Raw genomic sequence first — 26265 nt, forward strand, 5'->3', positions numbered from 1 at the left:
AGAGCCTTAACGACAGCAACACGCGTGCACGTGAAGAGGAGCAGCTCCAGCGTCCGTCTCGTTCTTCTTCATTTTAGAGGAGAAATAACTTTTTTTTTTATTTGTTTGTTCGTTCGTTCGTGAGAGATCGGAGAGGATGCTCGCGCTCCGGATCAACAAGTCTCTCTGGTTTTTCACACATTAACTGTGGATGGCTGCGGAATGGAGATAGCCTTGGTGAGTTTTGAGAACGGCGGCGCTAAAGGGAGCGGTGGTGGTGGTGGTGGTGGTGGAGGAGGAGGGGGAGGCAACAATGCCGAGGAGAGCTGCCGGAACGCGCTGGATGTGCCTCAGCCGGGCTTCGTTCAAACTGGACTTGGAGAGGACTACGGTAAAGAGCTGAACACCCGGGGGAGTCCTCAGCAGCAGCAGCAGCAGCATCATCCTCATCATCATCTTCCTCATCATCATCATCAGCAGCAGCAGCGCTCCTGGAAAATCAACGACATGAACAACACTTTCAGCTGCAGCGAGAACGCCATGGATGCGCTTTTACGCGCGGACCACAGTCCCCATCTGTTCGACGAGGACATGCTGGACGTGGACATGGACACGGAGAGCAACGAGAGGGTGCTCATCAACATAGCCGGGCTCCGGTACGAGACCCAGCTGGGCACCCTGAACCAGTTCCCGGACACTTTGCTGGGAGACCCCACCAAGAGGATCAAGTACTTCGACCCGCTCCGGAACGAGTACTTCTTCGACCGCAACAGACCGAGCTTTGACGGGATTTTGTATTTTTATCAGTCGGGGGGGAAGATCCGCAGACCCGTCAATGTGTCCATCGACGTGTTCGCGGATGAGATTCGGTTCTATCAGCTGGGGGAGGAGGCCATGGAGAGGTTCCGCGAGGACGAGGGCTTCATCAAAGAGGAGGAGAAGCCGCTGCCTCAGAACGAGTTCCAGAAGCAGGTCTGGCTCATATTCGAGTACCCGGAGAGCTCCATGCCGGCTCGGGGCATCGCCATCGTGTCTGTGATCGTCATCACCATATCCATCATCACCTTCTGCCTGGAGACGCTGCCGGAGTTCAGGGACGAGAGGGAGCTGCCGGTCACCAGCCGGCTGGACAACAGCACGGCGCCCCGGCCGTCCCTCACCTTCACGGACCCGTTCTTCATCATCGAGACCACGTGCGTCATCTGGTTCACCTTCGAGCTGTTCGTGCGCTTCTTCGCGTGCCCGAGCAAGTCGGAGTTCTCCAAGACCGTGATGAACATCATCGACATCATGTCCATCATGCCTTACTTCATCACAGTGGGCACGGAGCTCGCGGAGCAGCAGGGCCAGGAGCACCAGAACGGGCAGCAGGCCATGTCCCTGGCCATCCTCCGGGTCATCCGCCTGGTGCGGGTCTTCCGCATCTTCAAGCTCTCCAGACACTCCAAGGGGCTACAGATCCTCGGGCAGACCCTCAAAGCCAGCATGCGGGAGCTGGGCCTCCTCATCTTCTTCCTCTTCATCGGCGTCATCCTCTTCTCCAGCGCCGTGTTCTTCGCGGAGGCGGACGAGCCGGAGTCGCACTTCTCCAGCATCCCGGACGCGTTCTGGTGGGCCGTGGTCACCATGACCACCGTAGGCTACGGGGACATGAGGCCGGTGACCGTCGGCGGGAAGATCGTGGGCTCGCTGTGCGCCATCGCCGGCGTGCTCACCATCGCGCTGCCGGTGCCGGTCATCGTGTCCAACTTCAACTACTTCTACCACCGCGAGACGGACCAGGACCAGTCGTCCCTGAAGGACGAGCCGAACAGTGGTCGAGCGAGTCCCGAACCGAAGCGGAAGGGAAGCAAATCGTCGACCAAGTCGCAGCAGGACGCGGAGAACAACGACGCGACCGCGTCGGTGGAGAAGGCGAACATCAAGGCGAACAGCAGCATGGACTTCAAGAGGTCTCTTTACGCGTTCTGCTTGGACACGCGGGAGACTGACCTGTAGTCCCGCAGGCCTCTCTTTAAAAACTCTAAAAATAAAAACTATTAAAGCCCACATTCCTTTAGAATAAACCCCCATTAACGGGCTCTTAAGTCTTTGCACACAGACAGTTGGAGGATCAACACATTTGCAATCCTGAAAAGTTTTAAGAGCGACGGGGTTTGATTTATAAAAAGCACATTTTAATCCTCATCTGGGAGCAGAGTCCTGAACGGAACCACGGTGCATGTGATGCAACGCGGTTGCCCTTTAAGAAGCAGGAACACCTAGTGGACTTTAAACCTCGTGGAGGACTTTAAAGTGGGACACGTGCTGCAGATAATCAAGGACGAGTCGAATGGAATAATTACTTGACGTGGTGAGCAGGATTATCAGGAGCCAGCTTGTACATTCAAATAAAAAGCAGTCCATGTTCAGTTAGCGGAAAGAAAAAAAAAAGCCAAATTTTATTTTTCGTACCCTACATTTAGTCATTATGTTTACGCTGGAAAGGTGCAGCAGATGTGTACATATTTCCCAAAAATCTGCTATTTATGAATTGGATTATTGTTTTTTTTGGAGAAAAAAGAAGAAACAAAAGTATATTTTTGAGACGCAGACGCCTGTTCATCCTCCACTCAGGTTCTGTCAGAAAAAGTGAGATACTTTCGTTTTCACTCAGAGGACCTGAAGAAGATTTTTAGCCTTTATTTATGATCGTTTTAAACGAAACACTTTTATTTAAAAAAGAAAAGAAAACAAGGACATCGTATATGGAAGTAAAGTGATGGAGTGCCAGCCAAGAGAAGAGTACAGAGCAGAGACCATCTGGAGAGATCAAGCAGCACAGATACCAGGTCAGTGTCCAAAACCGGATTATTTATCGGGTTAAAAACGTCTTTTTTCCCACTAATGTGACTCCATACAGAGAGGGGCTGGTGCTGAAAGAACAGCTCCACAAGTATGGAGTCACATTAGTGCCAAATCTGTGTGACAATATTATGATATTTCAATGTTTACAATACGTCACTGTCTCTATATACATATAAACACACATACATACATACATATATTTTAAATCCAAACATTAAAATTTTGGTTGAAGCATGTTTTAGCGTCAAAATGCTATTTTCCCCGACTTAAATGTTTTCCCACTTTACCCAACATAGGTTTCTTCATGATGACTTTACCACACACACACACACACACACACACACACACACACACACACACACACACACACACACACACACACACACACACACACACACACACACACACACACACACACACACACACACTCAATAACAAACTACCTGATGGAGGCAGCAGCTGACGAATGTAAGCATTCTGTTGTAGTGGATGGAGTGTGGTGTCTTTGTAGAGTTCATAGATAACAGCTTCAGTTCTCCGTCATAAAGGTTCTGTCTGACAGCAAAGTAAAGAGGTGAAAACATTACAAATATATCGTACACTTGGACTGATAGATTCTTTTAGGTGTTTGAATTTGGGGGGTTTTCAGCTCTCCTTTACAGCCTCTTTAAAGCCATAGGACTCCTTTGACAAAAACAGAAATCTCTCAGATCCAAACCATCTCTTTCAGTTATCTCCAAACACTTCTGTTGTTGACTCAGCTGGTCTTCACATGTTCGTAACCTTTTTGATTAGCTCTCCTACGTAACCTACATCACGGTCGTTTCCATTCGCAAAAAAAACCTGTCAAAAGATGGCAGATGGAGTCGATCGTTCAGGACTCAGGAGGTGAAGCTCGGCGGTCAGGTGACGCGTGGTGACCTTCGGCGTTGTTCGTGTTCATTGTTCCTCTCGACTCAGCGAGCAGAGTTTGTGTTTGACCCTTTTCACCGGATGACAAGTTGGAAATCTTTCAAAGCAGATTATATGAGGCTTTACCTGCGTACCGTTACGGAGGCATGTGTGTGTGTGTGTGTGTGTGTGTCTTTTCCTCCAATGCATAAACAGAGAGCAACAATAATGTTTCATATACAAGCTTGTTTTTGTTTTTTAAACTACAGACAACCAAGAAAAAATAAATAAGTTAAATAAAAACTAAAATACCTGTGAAGAATATTCAGTCATACATACAAGTCATAACAATAAGACTTTGTATATATTTCATAAGACAATTATAAGTAAAGTAAATGTTTTGACATTCCATACAAACTAAAACTATATATTTTTATTATTTATGAGGTCTTACATTTAAACTATGAGACAGAACTGTATTAATCCTGAAAAAGTCTTGTGTCAGAGTTTCATTAAAGATTACAATAGAAAAATAATAAAAATACAATAAAAATATAAACATATATGAATAGAACAATAATTAAGTGTAAACGAAATAATACTCACACCATTGCAAAATAGAACACAGTAGCAATAAGAGTAAAGTAAATCAATAAAGTAATAAATTCAACAAAAATAGAAAAAGTGAAATACAACTGCAAAGAGCATGATGTTGAGAAACAATCAAATAAATTACAACTTTAGCATGTTCCACGTATGATTCATACACATATAAAAAACATATATAATGTGTAATTAAACATAAACATGTTAAAGTCATTCACGTCTCCATCAGCAGAGACGTCCCTGCAGGACTCCGTCCTCACGCTGTCGGGGGTCGACGGGAGATTTTATTTTTAGTAACACACACACACACACACCACACACACACACACACACACACACACACACACACACACACACACACACACACACACACACACACACACACACGGTTTTGTGTTTAAGCCTATTTGCCTTTAATCAAGTACACTTTGGATAAACGTAGTACATTTTACAGAAATCTTTTTCTATTGAGTCTCTGCAGAGAGTTCTAACTTACTTGAATTATTATATCTTTGAAATATATCTTTTACAAAGTCTACTATTTACACAAGTAACCAAATAATACAAAACATATATAGTGGTAGTGATGCGTTAATAACAAACCCGGTATTAAAACAGGCTCTGGTGCTAAATTACAGTATTATTTTATGTTTTTAAAGAACAGAGTATTGATAAGAGTAGCCCCTAGTTGTACTAAAATCCTGAAGATACTTCAATTACCTGCAGGCCACCGTAGTTCTCCGACACACTGAGGGGTATTTAGTTGGTTGCAACCTTCCACAAACCACTTGATGCCACTAAAAACGTACACACTGTTTCTTTAAGAGGCAGAAAGTTTAATGTGTCCAGAACTTTCATTCACCTGCAGAACTAAAGACAGTCAGCTGTGGTTTGTCTTTGCTGCTAATGAGCTATTGCTAGCATGCTAACTCGCTAAGCTAAGAAGGTGAACATTTGTACCTGCTAAACATCAGCATGTTAGCATTCAAATTTAGGCAAACAAAGTTGTAAGACGAAAACACGGACAACCCCGTGGTGTCGACCTGTCAATCAGCGTGTAGCCCCGCCCCTAAAGCATCCCCTCTTTATGGTCGGTTTGACTCTAAATGGAGCATAATGTACTAAATGAACATCATGCTGTATTGAAGAAGACTGTAAACTAGAGATTGAGACCATAAACTCATGTTTACAATGTTTACTGAGGGAATAAATCAAGAGAGAAGTAGAGTCATTTTAGACTAGACTTCTATACAACCAGAGGAGTCGCCCCCTGGTGGACACTAGAGAATGCAGCTTTAGTTTTAACTCCCACAAACCTTCGCCTACGAGTCTTGTAGACGAACTAGAGAGAATGCAGCTTTAACTCATGAAGCTTTGAAGTACTTTAAAGAACCAGATGTTGTCTCCTGTTTCTTTTAGGTGTTTTTTAGTAGTCTTATAGTTTCAAAAGATATTTGTTTATCAGGAAAACCAAACTTAAAAGCATTATTGGAGCCTAAAAAAGCACATACGGATGACATGTTTTAAGTATTTGGAGGAGTCAGTCTTGAAAAAGGAAATACTAAGAAAAGCACTAAGCTCAGTCCACTAACACCTTGTTTTAAGAACATGACCAACATGTTGACATCATCATTGTGTCTCTTGGTGTTTTTAGAGAAATTTGTGAAAAACGAAACCAAACTCGAGCCTCAAATGCACTTTAGAATAAATATATATATTTAAAATGGTATTAGTAAGACTCAAATTACATTTGTCATAGAGGATATTACCTAGGAGACAAATAGGCACTTGTCTGGAGGAAATGTGCACATTTGAAACAATAATCTGGAACATTTGGAATAGTAATTCAAACATTATACAAAATGTTCATTTTATATATTTTTGTTCTTGCATTGAAACTTCTGTATGCAAAACAATTCTTTATATTTTACTCTCATGTTTGAATATCAGGCATTATCTTTTGTTATTTGGTGGTAAATCATCTGTGCTCGACTTCTGCTGACCTCATCATCCATCAGCTCTTCTGCCTTTAATCATTTCGGGGGCTCTTCTGTTCTCCAGGTCTCCTCGCTGCCCGAATCCGGTTACATTACGTAACGTTTTGTGTATTCACTACGCTGAACTTTATAACCATGACAACAGCAGTCTTTATCATCATCTCTGTGGCGTTGAGCTTGTGTCAGTGAGCAGAAGAGCTGCAGGACTAAAATCTGTCCTGCAGATTGGCGTTGGCCTCACCTACGCTGACACTCCGCCAGCAGCGCAGCATCTGGACGCAGTCGACCAGAAGCCAAAATGTACACGTTCAGCCTGCATCTTTTATTACTCTCATCTGATTTCACTCGGTAATTACAGCCTCCCATCACCGTCTCCTCTCGTGTGCGGCGCCGCCGAAGCTCCCGGTTGCTTTTTTTTTTTAAATAACCAGACTTTTATATTAGTCGCCAAAAAAGAAACGCAGCGAGCTGCAGAGGAGGTTGTGCTTCTTGCAAAAGACACAAGAGATAGATGCTCCAATTTCCTTGTTTTTATATATTCTAGTTTTCCTTCCTGAAAGAGTGGCAGATGTGAGAGTGAATGTATGTTAATAGTGGCTGAAGGCAATGTGAGAGTCAACAAAGCCAAATGTTCACAATTACAACCCACAAATAGATGTGAAGTGAAACGAAGGCTTGTGTTCATCATGTAGCAGAGCTGTTAATACAAATGCAGAAACCTCTCTGCATATGTGGTTATTTATAGCGTACATCTATATTTCTCCTAGTATTTCCCTGATGAAAAACTTTCAGCAAATAAAGCTTTTCTCACATCCGTAAGAACAAATACCTCGAGTTAAATATCTTAAAAGTGCATTTTTTATAGATGATTATGCCTTAAACGTTGGTTTTGGTTTCACTAAATGTTGGACGGATTAAGACCAGTTCAGTGCCAAAAGTAAAGAAGCAAATTCAGAAGATGTCTGAGTAGAGCTTTGCTGAACAAGCTATCCAAGCTCTCCTTGACCTTTTGATCAAATCACATGATATTCATCAGTAGACGGAGTCAGTTTTCATGGAGTTGTACATCTTTTTTTAAAGTTGAAAGACATGATGCATATGTTCCTGCTCAGTTTATTTATCTAACTGTTGATTTGTGGTACAAATAAACCACATTACAGTATTGTTATACTGTTAATTGCACTTTTAAAGGTCTATTCAGTAGCTTTGAAGTAATCATGGACCTTTAAAAGTTCTCCAATCCAGAACAACTTGTGGTCGTACCAATGGATCAAATTTCAGCTGATCCGGAAGAATCTGAACCGGTTCACAACCACATAGTTTTCCCTTTCAATGAAAATAAACACCTTCAGGTGGAGTTATCACTACCTCTTAAGTGGAAATGTTCTAAAAGCTCAGAGTCTACAAGTTGTGACGTGTTTGCGGTCGTTGTCAGAAATAGTGGAGGCCACGGAAGATGAAAATGTTCCGATTGGCCTCATCGTTTTTATCCGTCATTAGCATTGCTAAATTGTTAGCTGTTAACGTTAATATTGTGTCACTGCCTAGCAGCAGCATCCTCATGACAACCGCTTGAAAGCAGAGGATATTGTGTAGAAGACTTCTAACCCTGAGCTCCAGCTGTTTCAGGCTGACAAGAGCTGCTAAAATGAGTTCCGCACTGACTCAAATGAGGTTTGAAGTGTCCTCCATGTTCCGTTCCTCACCTCTCTTAAGCACTAAAGGAAGAGCGTCGTCACACTCTGATTGGCTGAGAGGGGAGGTGAACCAAGCTGCTCTCAATTCTTGATCAAGAGTCAGTCCAAACAACCTGCTCAACAGGTGATCTGAATGACCCTTCAATTAACTCAGGGGAACCGTGATGTTCAGATAACAATGAATTGAGAAAATGGAACTTAAGTGAGAACCAAAGAATGAGGAAGTGATAAAAGCTGCTAAATGGACGTTGCGTAGACTTTTGTAGTTTCCAAGAAAGTACAGAAAGAACTTCTAGGGCTATTTCTGTTGGCTTCTTTGTTTAAATGACCTCTCTTCGTCACCCTTGGATGTTTGCTTTCGTAACGTCATCCGGACAATGAACGGCTCTATTTGCTCGACATGGCCTCAATCAGACGTCACACAGACTTCTTACTCGAAAGCTGGCAGGGTGAAGTCCTTTCATCGTCCGGTCCGAATGATTCGTACATTTGCGTTCTCACACACAGCTCCTCGGGGGAACGATACGTTCAGAGTTGTAGAACATAGTGTCAAAGAGGCTTTTAGTGTCAACTGTGTGCTTGTCTTTTTCCTGTCCCATTTTGATGTGGAAGAACTTGACCTGAACCCCGTCCAACACCTTTGGGATGAACCGGAACTGTGATCCAGACCTGATCCACCAACATCTGGTGGTGGAGACAGTCAAAGCTAAATATTAATGTCCAACTGTCACATTCAATAATCAAGGGTCCACATACTTTTTGTCGATGCAGTGCGACGACTACAGAGCTATTACATCAACTATTCCCTGCTGTTTGGTTTCATCAAACTAAAAGGCTCTATAACCCTTGTTATCCGCTGGACACGTCAATTAGCCGGATAAATCGGGACAATCCACAAGCTCCGGGACGCCGTCCAGCAAAAACAAATAAATTCTGGCAGAGCCGAAGCTGCTGCTGTGTAATCTGGTGAACTGGCGGCCGCTCCGCAGACCTCAATTAGGGGAATCTGTCTGCTGCAGCTCCACCAACACTGTTGAGGTTCAGAAATCCATGTTTTCAACCTGGAAGATCTGAGAAAACTTTAGACTTTCTACTTTTATTATTCACTGGGAGAGACTGTTAGATGATAAAGAAAGAACACGCCGTTTTAGGAAATAAATGCTTTCTGTTTCACTTAGTTTCCTTTTACAATAACTACAGTTAAGGTAGACACATATGGACTAAATGTTTCTTAAGACGATCCACAAGCACTACTCTGTTGATAGGTTTTGTTGTTGAAACATTTTGAGGGATTCCCGTTAGCCATCTCCAGATGAAAAGACATGTCATGACAGCTTGGCACCCTGAGAGGTAAAGGATACGTCAGGTGATTCATCCAGGGGACTCTAGACCGGAATAATAACTCAAATAATTGGCATCAACTGTCAGATTTGCCAAAAAGAACAAAACTCTCTTTGTGACAGTCGAACCATCTCGGTGCATCACGACCACGCAAGACCTCCAGTCAACAACACAAAACAACCAAACTCTAAACAACCTTTAGCGTCTTCAGCAGCATCTTCTTTCACAACTCTTGTATTTTAAGCGTACTGCTCTTTAGCTTAGCTTAGCACAAAGACTAGAAGCAGGGGGAAACTGCTAGCATAGTTACAACAAAAGAGAAAATAATGCACCTTCCAACATCTCAAATATTGTTTCTTGCCCTTTTCCACCAAACTTTGCACATATAGGTTTTTTAAACACATTTCCTTTCTGTTTTTTTTCTGGTGAAACATGTTCAACCTCCCGAATGCGCCAGAAAACCGGGTTTGTAAACAGTAAACATAATACAGTGGTTATTTCTATTCTATATATATGTTATTTATTCAGTCTCTCTTTAAATTTGGTGATTTTTGGAAAAGTGGACAGACTAAAAAAAAACGATTTTGATGGTTTACTTTGTTTCTGATGAGTCTGGATGAAGTGTGTTTTACAATAAGCAAGGTAAAATGACTGTTTCTGTCAATAGAGTCTGGTATCTTTGAGGACGACTTTTTCTTTTCACACCTAACTCGTTGAATTAAGGGTTTGTTTCGATTGTTGGAACAGTAGAGTTTCATTTTGTTTCTGTCGAGTATGAATTAATTGTGTTTTGACGACTGAAGAGGTAAAACTGCTGTTGTCTGACTGGAGTCTGGTGGTTGGTTGAGGAGAATATATTAACTTAATGTTTTACTGCAGTCATTTGTCCCAAGAATGAATGTTGATTGTAACCTTTCCCACAGAGGACGAAAGCCAGATGTTAATGAGTATCGGTTGTGTTTTGGTCCAGCAATGGTCTTTATTTACGTGTTGCCAGATTTTGGTTCTGGGATGCAGTTTTGGGCAAATTTAGCTGAGAATTAGCTGCAGTGAACAACAGTGTTACAGCATTTCCACAGCATGATCTCAGTTTAAACTATTTAAATCAAATTAGAATCAGTTTTACTGACGTTTATGGTATTTTCATCGTGCTCCAACATTTCGGAGTTCGCAACATCAGTTTGTCCTAAAATGTTTTCAGGTTGCAGCCTGATAATCAGATTTAAATAACATTTAAATTGCACTTCAGACAATATCGTGTTAAGAAACAACCTGCAGAGCTACGTCAATCTCGCCATTTTGTCGCCATTTTATGCCAATTTGTTTCTGGTCGTGTCTAGAAGGTTCCCAAAAAGCTGTGAAGACGTGCAAAGTCTCTCACAAGACTCGTGGCCTGATGACCCATCCTAACCTTAACTATTCAAGGTAAATACTGAACCGTAACTATTCAAAGTCAAGGTCTAACCTCAAACATCTCGCGAGAGTTTCGCAACTTGCCGGTTACCTTCTGGACCCGACCCGTCTTTCTGGCGGAGGAAGACGATATCTTCCTCGTCTACAAAACTCTTGATTGGCTTTCTAACTGGGAAAGCGAGCAGGAACATTAAACCTGTTTGTCTTTCAGAAAGAAACTCAGAGGTACGATTCAGAGGTCTGAAGGTCACATAACTGCTGAACAGTTTGCGACTTGCATTTGAAGCTCTTCTTTCCTGATTTATTCCCATCACCCGTCCTCGAAAACATCTTGTTCCTTTGCCGGCATCATTCGAGCCTGAACTTCAAGCTGTGTGTCCTCAAAAACTTTGAGATTGAGATTAAAAAACAACAACTTTGCAATGCTCACAGAAACATCCCGTCACAGCTGTCACATTGATCGACATCTCATTTCACTGAGCGCCGAGAGAAAAATATCTCCATTACTAATCCCAAACCGCTCAGTAAACTCTGTGTGGTCGTATAAATAAACGTGCATAAGAAGTACAGTGTTTACATGTGATGCATTATCATGTTTCTATTTTTACCCTCATGAATGCCTTTTTTAATCCGAGGGCGTCTAATGCTTTGCGTGACACACCAGAAGTATTAATGAGGAGTTTTGCCCTCTACCACACGAACCCCCATCCGCCGTGATTAGCGCTATTAAAACATGAAATATTAACATGTGACACCGTTAGCTCAGCGGGAGACAGATAACTGAAGCGTCGGGGCGCTAATACCGGCTGCGGCGGTCGGACGTGGAGGCGGGAAGACGAAGGCTGTCGAGCGTTTTTTTGGTGAGATTTCTCTCTGAGGGCGAGGTGATTAGCGTGAGCTTCTTTCTGCAGAACCTCCTGACTCTTATAACCCCGCGCTTGGCTGAGGAAAGCGCTGGAAGCAGGAGAGACAATGCAAAGAGGAAGTTACATAACACACACACACACACACACACACACACACACACAGAGTGGTAGTCCTCAGCTGCAACCTCCATTGCTGCTCAAAAAAGAAAAGTGGGAAAGCAGTGAGAGAGCAAAGATGTGGCTGAGCTTAACGAGGGGGGTGAATGACGGGCGGTGACTCCGTTCTACGTTCCAATTTTTGGAATATTCACAATATCTGAAAAGAGGAAGTCATGACAATGAAGCCTAGGTTGGAGAAAAGATGGTGGTCATGGCTCTAATTCAGAATATCCAAACGGAATATGGTGTTTTGAATGAATGAGTTCTTATTGTAATCATATTGGATCATGTTCAGATGAAATCATGTGTGATAAGTTGATATTCTTCAGGATCTAGGATCATTCTTTGGATATGCATACAGCTCATTTACTATATATATAAATATATATTCAATGAGCTGTATACATGTATATATATATATATATATATATATATATATATATATATATATAGCATGTAAACGTAATCAGTCAAAGACAATTTTTTATTTTATCGTTTGAACGACAGACTTTACGTTGCAGCACTTTATTCTAAAATTATTGTTATTTAATGTGGTCTATTGGTGAAGTAACATTAATTACAATGGATACAGTAGAGGACAGGGATGTATAGACCAGAGGAGGTGAAATAAAACCCTCTTGTTATATATATATATATATATATATATATATATATATATATATATATATATATATATATAATGTAGGTTTAGTGAGACCTTGTTAACTGGATGGAGCTGCTGCTTCGACGTTGAGTGAAACATATTAAATGTAAAGTTCGGAGCACAGAAATCTTCCCTCCTGCAGCTTGCCCCCCACATTTACTTTCTCTAATCTCTGCTGCATGATTTAAGCCTCCAGTTGCATAAGAATCAATCCTCTGTATGGAAGGAGGGCAGGTGGAATTTACCTGAAACCGCTCGTGTTCGTGTGCAATGTAATATCTTGTTGGTCAAAAGTGATGATTTTCTTCAGCTTAGTAAGAAGTACATGAACATTAAATCACACTATAGAAAACACACATACAAGCTCACATTGCTGTGTAGAGGACAGCATTACGTTTCAAAATAAAAGGCAACAAATCCACGTAGTTAAGTTTAAGAAGAACCTTATGGTTGGGCTTCAAATAACAAAGTACAGTTTGGTTTAGGCAACAAAACCACCACAATACTTAAGGACACGAGGTGTTGAACACCGGTCTCGTGGTTTAAAGTCCTGTGTTTGTTTGACCCAGGAGGCAATGTCTGGTTCTTTAAAGTGAAGTCAAAGCTTCATGTGTTAAAGCTGCATTCTCTCTAGTGTCCACCAGGGGGCGACTCCTCTGGTTGTATAGAAGTCTAGTCTAAAATGACTCTACTTCTCTCTTGATTTATTCCCTCAGTAAACATTGTAAACATGAGTTTATGGTCTCAATCTCTAGTTTACAGTCTTCTTCAATACAGCATGATGGTCATTTAGTACATTATGGTCCATTTAGAGTCAAACAGACCATAAAGAGGGGATGCTTTAGGGGCGGGGCTACACAGTGATTGACAGGTCTCTACCAGAGACGTATACGGCGTCTCTACATCACTCCTCCTCAGTCCAGATGTGGTCACTTCCTGTTCACTGGTTGCAAAAAAACCACAATGGCGATGGCGAAATTGCTGAACTCGAGGTGTTTAATTTGTTTTGTCCACCATGAAAAAGAAACCTAATTAACATTATATTGGTGTTGTTTTCATCATGAGTGACACACACACAAAAAGTCGTCTCTTTCATTTTAATTCAGATGTTAGTATTAGGCAGCAGAGTTGAATGATTTATTGATGAAATAAACTTAAAGGCAGAGTGAAACAGGAGGCAGATACAAAAACCAGCAACGCCGAGCACTGATTGGAAGGTCAGGTGACTACAGGTGAAACTAATCAGGGGAAACACACAAAGACAGGAAGTGATGTAACAAAATAACACAGAATTACACAATTATTGACAATTCAGTTTTGTTGTATGATAATTTAGGAGACAAGGCTGGATAGAAAATTGTGTGTATTTGTAAAATCCAGTTTTGACCTGAATTCACATTTTGGGTATTTATGTTCGTGGACATTTTCGCTTTTATTTTGATAACAAATTATGGCAGATTATTTTTATTTCTTATTGAAACATACATTTCTAGATACAAAATGTGAGACTCTAAAACAGAAACAATGATCCTCAGAGACTGAATGTCACCGATAACTACCGCTAAGAATACACTTCCTGTTTTAAGACACCTGAGGTTTATTCCACGCTGGTAAAACAAGATTACAGAGCCGTCAGTGCATCACCTAAAAACACACCGTGAACGCCACAATTACTTGTGCGGGTTATTTTTATAACCCGGGCTGCACCGGGTCATTAAACTGGAGCCGTGAGCGCACGAGCAAAATAGAAAACGATTGCCTCATCGGCGTGAGATAATTAAGGGCTTTGAGCCCGAGCTGCTCAGCTGGCTCGAGGTCTGTGACATGGAAAATGTAAGACTCAGATGAGCCTTACGTAACCTAATTGTTTAGCCCTCGGAGAAAGAGCGGTTATCTTTGAGGACGGAAAGCGTCGTGAGGGGCCCCCGAACTAATCAAATATATGTAAAGTCTCTGCTGAGAATGCTAATTAATGCCTCTCGGTGGCACCGCCCGCCGCTAACGGTTTAGGAAAATATCAGAAATATTTAGTTAGGTTTTTCAAAAGATTGTAAAAAATACGTAGTTATCTTTAGAAAAAAGACCGTAAAACTTCTTAGTGATGTTTAGGAAAAGATCGTAAAATATACTTAGTTATGTTTAGGCGAAGATCGTTAAAATGACTTAGTTATGTTTAGGAACAGATCGTGAAAGAGTTTAAATGAATCGATGCCTTTTCACCTCAGTTGGCACGCCGTGAATTTACATATGAACTTGTGTTTTTAATTTGCTTTTCATGCCACATTTAAGACATACAGAGTTTGTTCATCAAGTCTGATTTAACATTTGGGTAATGTGTTCCACATTGTAACAGAGAGCATTATAATCTAAACCTTACTTATGACAATCTTGACGATATCACTGGCGTAAAGATTCTTTAACATCATGAAGCATGAAGCTGATTGTGTTTCACTCTCGGTTGTATTTGAGCCATTTCAGATCATTTGTGACTTTGTTGCTTCTGCGAGCAGAGAGAGAGGAAGAACAAAATGAATCAAATGAGCAGAAAACAAGCAAACAAAGAGGAAAACGTTATCTAACCAGAAACCCTGAACGCAACGTTTCCACATGAGCTGCTGATGACATCATTCTGCATCAGCTGCTTTGAGGGAAGCTAGAGAACGGTCCTCTACCACAGGCAGCTCAGTGAGGAAGAGGAGGAAGAGGAGGATGATGAGGGTGAAAATGACCCTAAGAAAGAAGTGCTAGTTTAAAATGAATGGCTTCAGGTTTCAGGACCGGACATTTACTGAAGTACTGTTCTGAAGTAAAGTTTTGTGGTATTTGTTCTTTACTTGAGTATTTTAGGCTGCTTTATACTTTTACTGTACTACATCTCAGAGGTACATATTGTACTTTTTACTCGACCACATATACATGATGACTTATGTTATTTTGCGTTTATTTAGTTACGTTTTTTTCTCCTAAACCTAACTTAATTGTGTTGTTGCCTCAACTTAACTAAGTTGTTTTGTGTGAAGAAGGAAGTTTATTTTGAAAAGATTGAATTCACGCAACGGGTGTAAATTGACACGTTTTGCTGGACTTTTGTAGGAAAACGCAATATGCGGAAAAAACGTGCAAGGATACGTTGTACCTGTAGTTTTATTTATCAAGAGTTGGCGGGTGTTGGAGATGGGAGGAAGAGATCTCTATCTCCAACACTACACTGATAAATATCTCTACAGGTATTTTGCGGTGAACTGTCCCTTTAGTTCTGGATCAATAAAACTGAAACTGTCCTCATGAGTAGAAACCACTAGAGGGAAGTGAGAATATGAGCTTTTTGTAATTTGGACGAACAGATCCTTGTAATACTGGACCCAGCAGACTGAAAGTGAATAACGGCATCAGATGGAGCTCCTCCATATGGTCACACGGGGATGTTTCAGCGCTCTCGGTGTCATGTGGACGTGACGTGTTTGCATAATGCAGGAGGCGGTGGGAACTGTCGGTCTGCATGGCTTCACTCTGCAGAAGCATGACAGCCGGCGGGGCTCGAGCATCGAGCGGCAGACGGTCTGTCTGCCGGATCAGAGGTCAGTTTGGACGGTTAAATAATACGTGGGCGTGAAAATACAACAAAAATAAAAACAATGAGACGGAGCAGTGAAGGGTCATATATCTAAACTAAACAAGCAGCTTCATTATGTTAAAAATGTGACAAATTAGATGCAAGGCTTATCTAACGCTATATTTTATTAAAATAAATGTTTATTAAAGTGAGAATAAACTCTTTATTTGGCACCATTTTCTGTTTGACTCTCATAACAAGCTTTACGCTGTAACTTATTTATTATGTTCAACTTCCCACATGCGTCACTTCTCACACCTTAAAGCGACAGTCACCGACAAAATATGTTCATATGCGGCAAGTTTTTTCATGAACAAATATGTTTATTTACCAACTAAATAAGTCAATATTGATGTGTTTTTAAACATATCTGCACACATTTTTCATTGGTTTTAATTACTGAAAGCTCTCCGTAATATTCTTTATTTGTTATATTATAATATAACCAACTGTCTTCTTCCTCTGTGCCATAGAGCTCCATTAATAATTAGCAAATGTGGATTAATCCACCGGTGAAAATAGTCCCCATAAAATGCTTTAAGCAGAAGAATAGCAGAAAACAATAGAATGAAAATATTAACATATATAAACAATAGAGTAATTACTGACACCAGTTCAACAACAATAGAACAGCAATACGATGTATACAAATAAAGTAGGACAATCAACTAAAATAGAAAAAGTAAATTACAACAACAAAAGATAAAAAAATGAGAGTAAAAATATATAAAATGTATAGGAAGTAAAAAAAAAAATAACATTCCACATGAAATTGTAAAGTTATAGTACACGATGTTTAAAAAGTAATATTGCACACAAAGTGGTTATTATTGTTGTCAGTCTCCGATGTTTCCGCTTTGTGTCTCGTTTTGAAGCCTCGAGTTCAGTGATTTCGCCGTCGCCATCTTGGTTTTATTGCAACCAGTGAACAGGAAGTGACCATATATGGACTGAGGAGGAGTGACATAGAGACCTGTCAATCACCGTGTAGACAGAAGAAATTAATGTTTTTATTTTTATTGATTTTGAATTCAATTCAGTGTATTAAACATTTCTAGTAGGAATATATAAAATATATATATATATATATATATATATATATATATATTGCATTCCTCGAAACAATAAACACAGATGCAAACATTTATACAACAATTACATCAACAGTGAAACTAGTGTTGCAGTAGATGCACATAACTCGAGGTCAGGTGTGAGGGATCGTGATCATATTTTAGGACATGACGCGTCGTCTTCACAGCTAGTCTGACACAAATCTACCCAGCATGCATTGCGCAGACGATCACCGGCCGATCGATTCTGATCGGGACCGGCTGGTGTCGAACGAGCTCTTTTTTCACAAAGACGATATACATTCTGAGTTCTGACACACACGAACGGGGAGAACGTGATGTAAGACGATGACGTAATGTTTCTGGGTCTGAACCCTCCGTTGTAGCTGAATGGATGTAAAGTGACGGACGCCCCCTCGATGGATTTTGGGAGCTATTTTTAGGGGCTTTAAGAGGGAAAATCCTGTTTCATTATCCACAGACGAGGTGGCACAAATGCGTCATTGCAGCTCTCTCTCTTCTTCATTTTTTGTTTTATTATTTTTTAGCGGGTGACAGACTTCAGAGGCACGTTCGACTCCATGTGCCACATCAGCCATGCATGAACTCACAGATTTGATTGCTCAGTGATAATATTCACCGAACCCCCCGAGATATAAATAGACAATATGTCGAGTGTGTGTGTGCATGTGTGTGTGTGTGTGCGTTTTGTAGTAATCAGAGCGGAGCTGCTGCTGCTGCTGTTGGTGGTGGTGTCACGGCACACGAGGAGACGAAGGGGGGGAGTCACGTGACTCCAGCCGGCCAATGGCAGCGAGCCGCACTTGATTGAATTTCATCCGGTCGGCCACCGTTAACTTCCAATAAAGCTTCAGGGCCATTGGTGCCGGTCACAGATGTGTGTCAGCGCGGATGTGATGTTGTGTTTGTACAGCTGCAATATAACCAAGTACTTTTATTCAGGAATTGCAATAAGTACAAGTATTTCCATTCTATACCACTTTATATATTTTTACTCTTGTTGTTGTAATTACATTTTTCTATATTTTTTTTCCCATTATAATTTTTATTAATTTAAACATTAACATTTTACATAAATACAACAAATTTGGTTTGTCAATAAAATTTTAAATTTTAAATTTTACTTAAAGGCCGCTACAAGACACTTTTAAAATATTGTTTTAAATTACTCAAAAGCTTTCCCTATCAATTAATTAAGATGAATGCAGGACTTTTACTTGTAGCAGTATTCCAACATTGTAATATTACTACTTCTAGTTAAGTAAAATATCTTTTCTTTTCGTCACTACATAAAATGATCCCAGCTGTTTCCTTTCTACATTTTTAAAACGTTCAGCATGCTAATATTAGAAAACAATGGATCAGTTTACTGTTGTTGTTGTTGTTGTTGTTGGGATCCATCCTCTTAGAGATTTCACTTCTAACGTTTTTAGCAGGAGACAAGCTCCAGTTCTTTAAAGTTCTTCAGAGCTTCATGTGTTGAAGCTGCATTCTCTCTAGTGTCCACCAGGGGGCGACTCCTCTGGTTGTATAGAAGTCTAGTCTAAAATGACTCTACTTCTCTCTTGATTTATTCCCTCAGTAAACATTGTAAACATGAGTTTATGGTCTCAACCTCTAGTTTACAGTCTTCTTCAATACAGCATGATGTTCATTTAGTACATTATGCTCCATTTAGAGTCAAACAGACCATAAAGCAGGGGATGCTTTAGGGGCGGGGCTACACAGTGATTCTACCTCACTCCTCCTCAGTCCAGATATGGTCACTTCCTGTTCACTGGTTGAAAAAACAACATGGCGTCAGCAAAGTCGTGGAACTCAAGGCTACAAAACATCCACAAACCATCGAGTGACGTCATGACGACTACGTTCTCTTCTCATATTCAGTCTTTAGTTTTTAGGGACATGCAATGTGAATGTTTTCTGGGAACAAATGGCTACGTGTTGTTAGATTTAGGCTGCAAAAACAACCCTTTAAAAGATCACGTCTTGTCTCCAGCTTTGAGTAACCGAAACTACAGTTTTTCTGTCACCATAACCTGCAGTGAGCGCATGAACATTACTACTGAAATGTGTAATAACGCTTTAGATGCAATCAGCAGATCTTGTAGGAAAACATTTCTTCAGGCATGTTCATTCACAACGTGTTGATAGAAGGTGAAGATCCAGGTGACCTTCTGTTTCTCTCAGTGTACAAACATGATTTATGGGATTTATAATGTGCTGCAAAACTCGGGCTGAACAAGCTCCGTGGAGCTGCAGAGGTGGAGGTGATTCTCCGTGTTTCTGTTGTGAATCTTTGTCCTTCCTTTCCTCCGCTCACGTGTGAAGTGTTACCTAATCCCGGACACAGTAACTGAGGGGCACGGCTGTGATTCGGCCACTTCTGTGATGTAACATGCTGCAGAAACTGTGCCTCGACTACATCATGTGTGTCTCCTCTGTGGCTCTCATTGACAAACGTCTTCATCACGCTTCCCTCTCGCTGAAGGATGAAGGTGTGAAGTCGTGGGTTTTTGCAGAGTGTTCATTCATCTCAGAAAAACCAGGGAGGGAACTGGAGCAGATATTCAGGTTCACCTGTTGCTGTATAATTAAAATGCACCCATGTGACAATGCAACAGATTCAAATGTTGTGACTATTAAACAAGCTGCCGCTAGATGTGTGTGTTAGATGGGATTTTATTTGGACGTAAGAGTCGTCGATTGTGGCTTTTGCAGTGATTTTACAACCAATATATTTCCTTTTTCATCATGTAACTTCATCACATTCAGACACCTTGTATTTACGGATTTGATGTAAATGTGGCATTAGCATTGTTAGCGTGTTAGCACGCTAGTGTCGCCTCACGGCTAGCAGCTAGCACATCTCTAGACTCGTAGTCTTGTTTTTGTTGCTATCAGTGACACTAAGTTACCTAAAGCAAGTGTAAACTGAACATGGGTTTATTTAATGTTCAATGTTTTAAGTTGTGTTTATTTTCATGCATTAATCTGCTAAATAGAAGGGACGTTTGTCAAGGCTTGTGTTGACGTGTAGCTTGCGATGCTAGTTCTTACTGCAGGACATTTAATGGGTCATGCTTTATTCCTCTACAGTTGCAAGGAATGGATGGCGCACGATGCAAAGTTGCGTTTATCATTTATCAGGGTTCATTCACTGTATAGGCTAAAACAAACCTCCTATTTTGGGGGCCGTAACTTACTTTAGTTAAAAACAGACATCGTTAATATCTGCAGTGTTATTTTATGGCTCCACCAACATGTGACGAAGATACCGTAACAGCTGCAGGCCTCTTCTTGAGTGACTGTCACAGATTTCCCATAATTCCCGTCTGTGCAAAAATACAGCCAGACCGTCCGTGGATTACGTAGGTTGGGTGTGAAAACAGATTTGGATACGGTCAATTTATGTCTTCTTCTTCTCCTCCCCTGCTGAGGTCTGAAATGTGTGCAGATCCTTTTTAAAACTGCAGTGGTATTTGTGTAATGGTTGCAAAAAAACACTTTGGCTCAAGTTAAGTCCTGCAGCGCTGCGGCGCCGAGGCCGAGCGATGCCGTGGACCCGTCCTGTTGGGATTTGCGGTGTCTAGTTATTAAGTACATAATGCCGTGATCCGCCGGCCATCTTCACAGCCAGAGGTCAGGGAGGGTCTCTGCTGAAAAACAGATCCACTCCTCCTGTTTTTGATGTCAACACTGATATGTTTTTTGCATTAAAGCTGCTGATAGAGGGATTTCATTCAATATCTTAAAATGCTCCAAATCTGGTATATTTCAGTTTTTATGACCCCGGGACACATTTAAAGTAAAAACATGTTTCAATTCTGCAACATAAACTCAGTCTGAACTCCCTCAAATGATGTACTCTACTTAAAATCAAAGAGTCTGAATATTAAATGAATGCATCTTGATAAAACCTACAATCCCAAAAGTACAAAACACATAATTAAAGATGCTGATGTTTTCTGTGGATTATGTTCAATATCTTAAATGTTCTTTTATTTTTATATTTCCATTGCTGTGGAAGACATTACTGCCTAAAAATGGCAAAATTGTCTAATGTCAGTATGACAGAAACATTTTTTTTTTTGTTCAAAGTCAACGATTTCATTTAATCCCTGTGTTTAGATACAACCAACTATTAGCATTACTAATAGGTTAATAACTTTTAAATTCTGTCAAAAAGAATACAAACGTTGCATTTGTCAGTTAAAACATGTTCCTTCATCTTGTCTTAAATGATGAAATAATATACAGTATATATATATATATATATATATATATATATATATATATATATATATTTCACTTCTAGCCTTTTTGTTTCTTCCTATAAGCAAGAAAATTGATAAAGATTTTAACTTTAAAGATATTGAATGTTGCATCTCCCAAAAACAAGGAAATTTAAAGTGTTCTTGATAAGGCTTTTTAAAAAAGAAACACAAGGCAACATCAAATGAAATGTTTAGATAGGATACAAAACTGTAAAATATATGGAAATATAGAAAACAGGAGTGAAGGTAAGAATCAATAATCCCAAATTGTTCTTAAATGCAAACAGAAAAGTCTCATGGACTAGTTCAAAAGAAGAGTTGGAGCAAATGCCACTTTTTCTGGGAGTTTGTTTCAAATATGTGGTGCATAAAAGCTGAATTATTATTAAAGTATTTTTATGGAGTCCCAGAAGCAACAAATGCCACATTATAGAATATATAAATTCATTAATAAAGGGTTGGTCTTGATCTGGTTAGAATTAGAGTTTTAAAACACTCAAAACATGAACTACCATCATCACCAAAATGTGAGGAAGTTACAGTGTTGACATTATGAGAGCTACTCAAATTAGCATGCTAACCAGCTAGCCCCGAACCGCGCTGTCTTGTAGTACCATTTGTGTCCTGGAGAGGCGATAGTGAGTCGCTGGAGCGACGTCACACGTTAATATTATAAGAAAGCAGTTTTATTTTGATTATTTCGGTTTTCAGAGCTTCAGAGTTTGGTTGAATTGTTGCATATTGTTGCTCAGTTGTTTGTTAGTAGTTAGATGTTATTTTTTATGGACGCAGTAGTAAAAGTGAAATTCTGACTCTTTGGACGTTTTGGAGGATGTGGCTCAAGTATTACACATTGTACCTTTTTAAAAGAACACAAAAAAGTATTTCATAATAAAATATAATAAGTGGAGGGTTGATAAAATAAAGCAATTTATTTACATTTTAAACCAAAACCAAATTATTTTTTCATAATGATACAGTTACTGTTATTTTCATTATTATTATTATTATTAATAATAATAATATTGTGATTATTACAACAAACTATATTATTTTATCTCTAGGTTGTACATGTTATGATATTGTCTAATTTGTCATTACTTGGACTCCGTATTCTCAACTGTCACTTCATATTTACTATTATAGGTATTTCTTTATTATTCATATTTTGTGAAGATTTGATGTGATGATTAGAGCAAATGACCTCCACCAGTATTTTTTTATTTATTTTTTATGTATTTTCTTTTTAATAATTTTTTTTTATTACGACTATAATAAATATGTGAGTTGAAAGAGAGTCAAGGTCAAAAAAGATAATCACACTCAGCCCCTTTTCATTATGGAACACTATGAATACATCCAAATACATTTATTTTTCTTTTAAAACATAAAACCTCCGCTTCATTCTAAGCTGACAGCAGTGGGGTGAAAAAAACACCCTCCAGGTTAGCGTGATGTTTCACAACCCGAGCAGTGAATCATCAAATCTAACACACACACACACACACACACACACACACACACACACACACACACACACACACACAGTTTTCTCTGTGCATATATTCCCACCGTGTAAACGTCAGACATGTAGGACATCGTCTTCATCTTTAGCGGTGACTCCTCCACTGAACCAACATACATCCACAGATCTCTGCATTTTAATCTGCCTTGCATCATCAAACACACGACACGTTCATGCTTAAATATAGTCCAGAGGGGAAGAAGACTGCTGGAGCGAGAACGAGAGAAACACACAGAGAAAGAGAGACAGAGAGAGAGAGACAGAGAGAGAGAGAGAAAGAGAGAGAGAGAGAGAGAGATAAAGTAAATGTCATAATGCAGAAAGTACATCTGCAGAGGTCAAGAAACAACATCAATCTGAAGCTCCTGTTATCTTTAATTTAATGATTATTAATGGTTTTATCCTCAAAGGTTTTAATGATTCCTGGAAATAATAAAAAAAAAAACATTATTTATTATGCAAACAATTTAAAGAGGAAACTACAACATATGAAGCAAACAAAACATCTCTCCACTAAAAAAACCCCAAAATTAAACTCCAACATGAAGAGACAAATACTAGTGAAATACTGCAGCAGCACCTAGTGGAAAGATATGGGACTGACGAGAGTATCTGAAGATATTAAATGTTTGTCATACCTTTGAACAATGAAGAAATATAACACCAACTTTAGATTATTATTTTTTTAAGTTACTCATCCTTGTTGTCCAGTGAAAATCAAGTATCCTCAAAAAAATTTTTTTTTTCAAATAAACCTAAGAATGAAGTGTTTCTTTTTATTGCTTTAGAAAGAAACATCAATAGAAACACACTTTGTCACAAAGCTGAAAATAGAGCAGAATTGTTTAGTTAATGACAAGAAAGAGACAGGAAAATCAAATCTTCAATCAGCAACCACAGGTAACAGGTGAGCAGGAGGGGAGGAGACTAACGAGGGACAGGTGAGCAGGAGGGGAGGAGACTAACAAGGGACAGGTGGAGAAGAGGGGAGGAGACTAATGAGGGACAGGTGAGCAGGAGGGGAGGAGACTATTGAGGGACAGGTGAGCAGGAGGGGAGGAGACTAACGAGGGACAGGTGACATATATATATATATATATTTTATATAGTTTCATCAGTAACCTCCTAAAACAGGTGATCACTGTATTTTTTTCATCAAACAAACAGGACGAAAATGTGCATCCGTCAGGAACTTTTTTCAGCGGTGGATTAATCCACTTTTGGTGTCAAAATAAACTACAGTGTGACGATGATGATGGTGGTGATGAAGATCATTAGTTAGTTAGTTAGTTTTGGTCAAACAACACAACAACTCCTCTCCTCTCTGTGTTCATTTCCTGAAGTTCAGTCATAGTTTCTCTGATTATTTCTTGTCACATGACTGTTGGTCTCAGATGAATCAATCATGACGTCATAGTTTCACTGATGAGCTCATCTGGTTAAAGTGAACGTCTTATTAGAGGAGACATAACGACAACATGAAGAATAAAATGATTTTATTAAATATCACAAATTAAAGCTTTGTTTCGATTGATTTTTCTGACGTAAGTGTTTGTCACACATGATGTGTTCAAGGACCGTCGGAAAGAAGAAACTGACAATTATGACAGTTTTTACAGCTTCTGGCTGTGATAGACGGTGTCGTTTTGGTGTGTAAATTTGGCGTGAGCAAATTGAGATGAAGCTCTTCTTTTATATTTATTTATATTTTATACACTTGCTTTGTTATTGTGTGCAATCATGAAGTCAGCATCCCTCCCGGCTCTACAAAACACCGGCGTGTCGGCCGCGTCGAAGCCTCGTGGCGTCCCTTGTGGGGCAATCTGGCAAAAAGTGAAGGAGGAAAGTTCCTCTGGCTGCTGGATTTGGCCGTGCAGGCCGGCTGGCTGCATATGCTGCGGTGGGATTACACTGATCCAACTTAATGCCTAAGACCGTGCAATCATTCATAACTACAGGAGCTGTTGAGGGAACAGCCGTGGATGCTCCCGACACCATCTGCCGCTTGTGGGCAGGATTAACTTCGAGGAAGATGTTGAAAGGTTTGGAGGGGGGGGGGGGGGGGGGGGGACTTGTATAGTTCACCGACCGGTAGGAAAACGCCCACAGGGAGGAACCTTTTCTTTACCAAAACGAAGATGGAATTCAACCAACGTCACAGCTTCTCGTCCAGAAAACACCTACTCAGAATCGATCACCAGCGAACACAAATGTCTGTCCGACTTGTGATTGATCATAAATTAGCTGTAATCAATATTCTTACCGTGACAAAGTATCAAGAAGAAGCTGTACAGAGCCACTGTTCAGTATTGCAGAGCATCAAACAGCAGACAGACTTGGTTAGAGACTAGCTGGTCAACATAGTGGAGCATTTAGCAGCTAAAGGAGGTGGTGGAGACCAAAAGCGGAGCTAAAAATGAGATTACCGGATCATCTGTTGTTTCCTAAACCTATCAAAGTTTCCTGTGAGGATGGAAGTTTATTTTGAAAAGACTGCATTCATGTAACGAGCAGAAACTGACACGTGTTGCTGACCTTTTGTAGTAAAACGCATGAGGAGTAACTTCTGTGTTGACATCATACAAACCATTGTTTGAGGATTCTTTGGTTTGAGACTTTCAACACACTTTTGGAGTCCAACTGAGAGAAGTTGCTCATTTCTTTTCAGAGTCAATAACATCTTGTCTTCTGTTTGCTTGTGTCTCCACAGAGAGTTGACGCCCTGCCCTCCGACCATCAGGAGAATCGAACCCCCGTCTACCGGGGCACGAGCAACACGACACTGCTGCTGCCCTTCAACAAACAGCATCCACCACCTTTTTTTTTGGAACTCTGTGCCTTCAACCAAAATTCACCAGTGATACTTCTGAAGCTTTTGCTTTTTTTTTCTTCTTTTGACTCAGAGGATTAATATCTGCCTGATGTAGGAGGGCTGAGGTCGAGCTCACACCTTTTATCTCTCTGGAGTTTAAAAAAAAAAAAAAAAAACCTAACCAGGAAATGCAAATATTGATCATTTTAACGTCCTAACGTGTTCTTTTTTTGTTTTTCTACAAATTGTGTTTGTGATTTACTTCATATCAGAAGAAAATCCCTCGCTGTGCAATATCAGTCCATATGTATGTGAAGTTGTCATGTGGATGTAGACTTTGGACGAACTTTTTGGTTTTATTTTTGTAACGATGTTTTCCTGATTTCTATTTTTCTAAAGCGATTGAAAGACAGATGAGCGGAGGGGAGAACAAAATAACACATTTTAAGGGAGAGCGAGAGGACGTTTGGTTGTTGCTGAATTCGTC

General features: G+C 40.2%; 1 protein-coding gene across 1 annotated transcript; it reads left to right on the forward strand.

Annotated features, from left to right (window-relative positions):
* Positions 1-201: 201 nt before the first annotated feature.
* On the forward strand, positions 202-26220 carry LOC137889995 (potassium voltage-gated channel subfamily A member 1). The gene is made up of 2 exons (XM_068734067.1): positions 202-2810; positions 25677-26220. The coding sequence occupies exon 1, from the start codon at positions 202-204 to the stop codon at positions 1975-1977; it is 1776 nt and encodes a 591-aa protein (XP_068590168.1). The 3' UTR covers positions 1978-2810; positions 25677-26220.
* The last annotated feature ends 45 nt before the right edge of the window (positions 26221-26265 follow it).

Source organism: Cebidichthys violaceus, unplaced genomic scaffold (assembly GCF_023349555.1).
Source record: "Cebidichthys violaceus isolate CVI_PGR_0920_01 unplaced genomic scaffold, fCebVio1.0.p SCAF_60, whole genome shotgun sequence".
NCBI lineage: Eukaryota > Metazoa > Chordata > Actinopteri > Perciformes > Stichaeidae > Cebidichthys > Cebidichthys violaceus.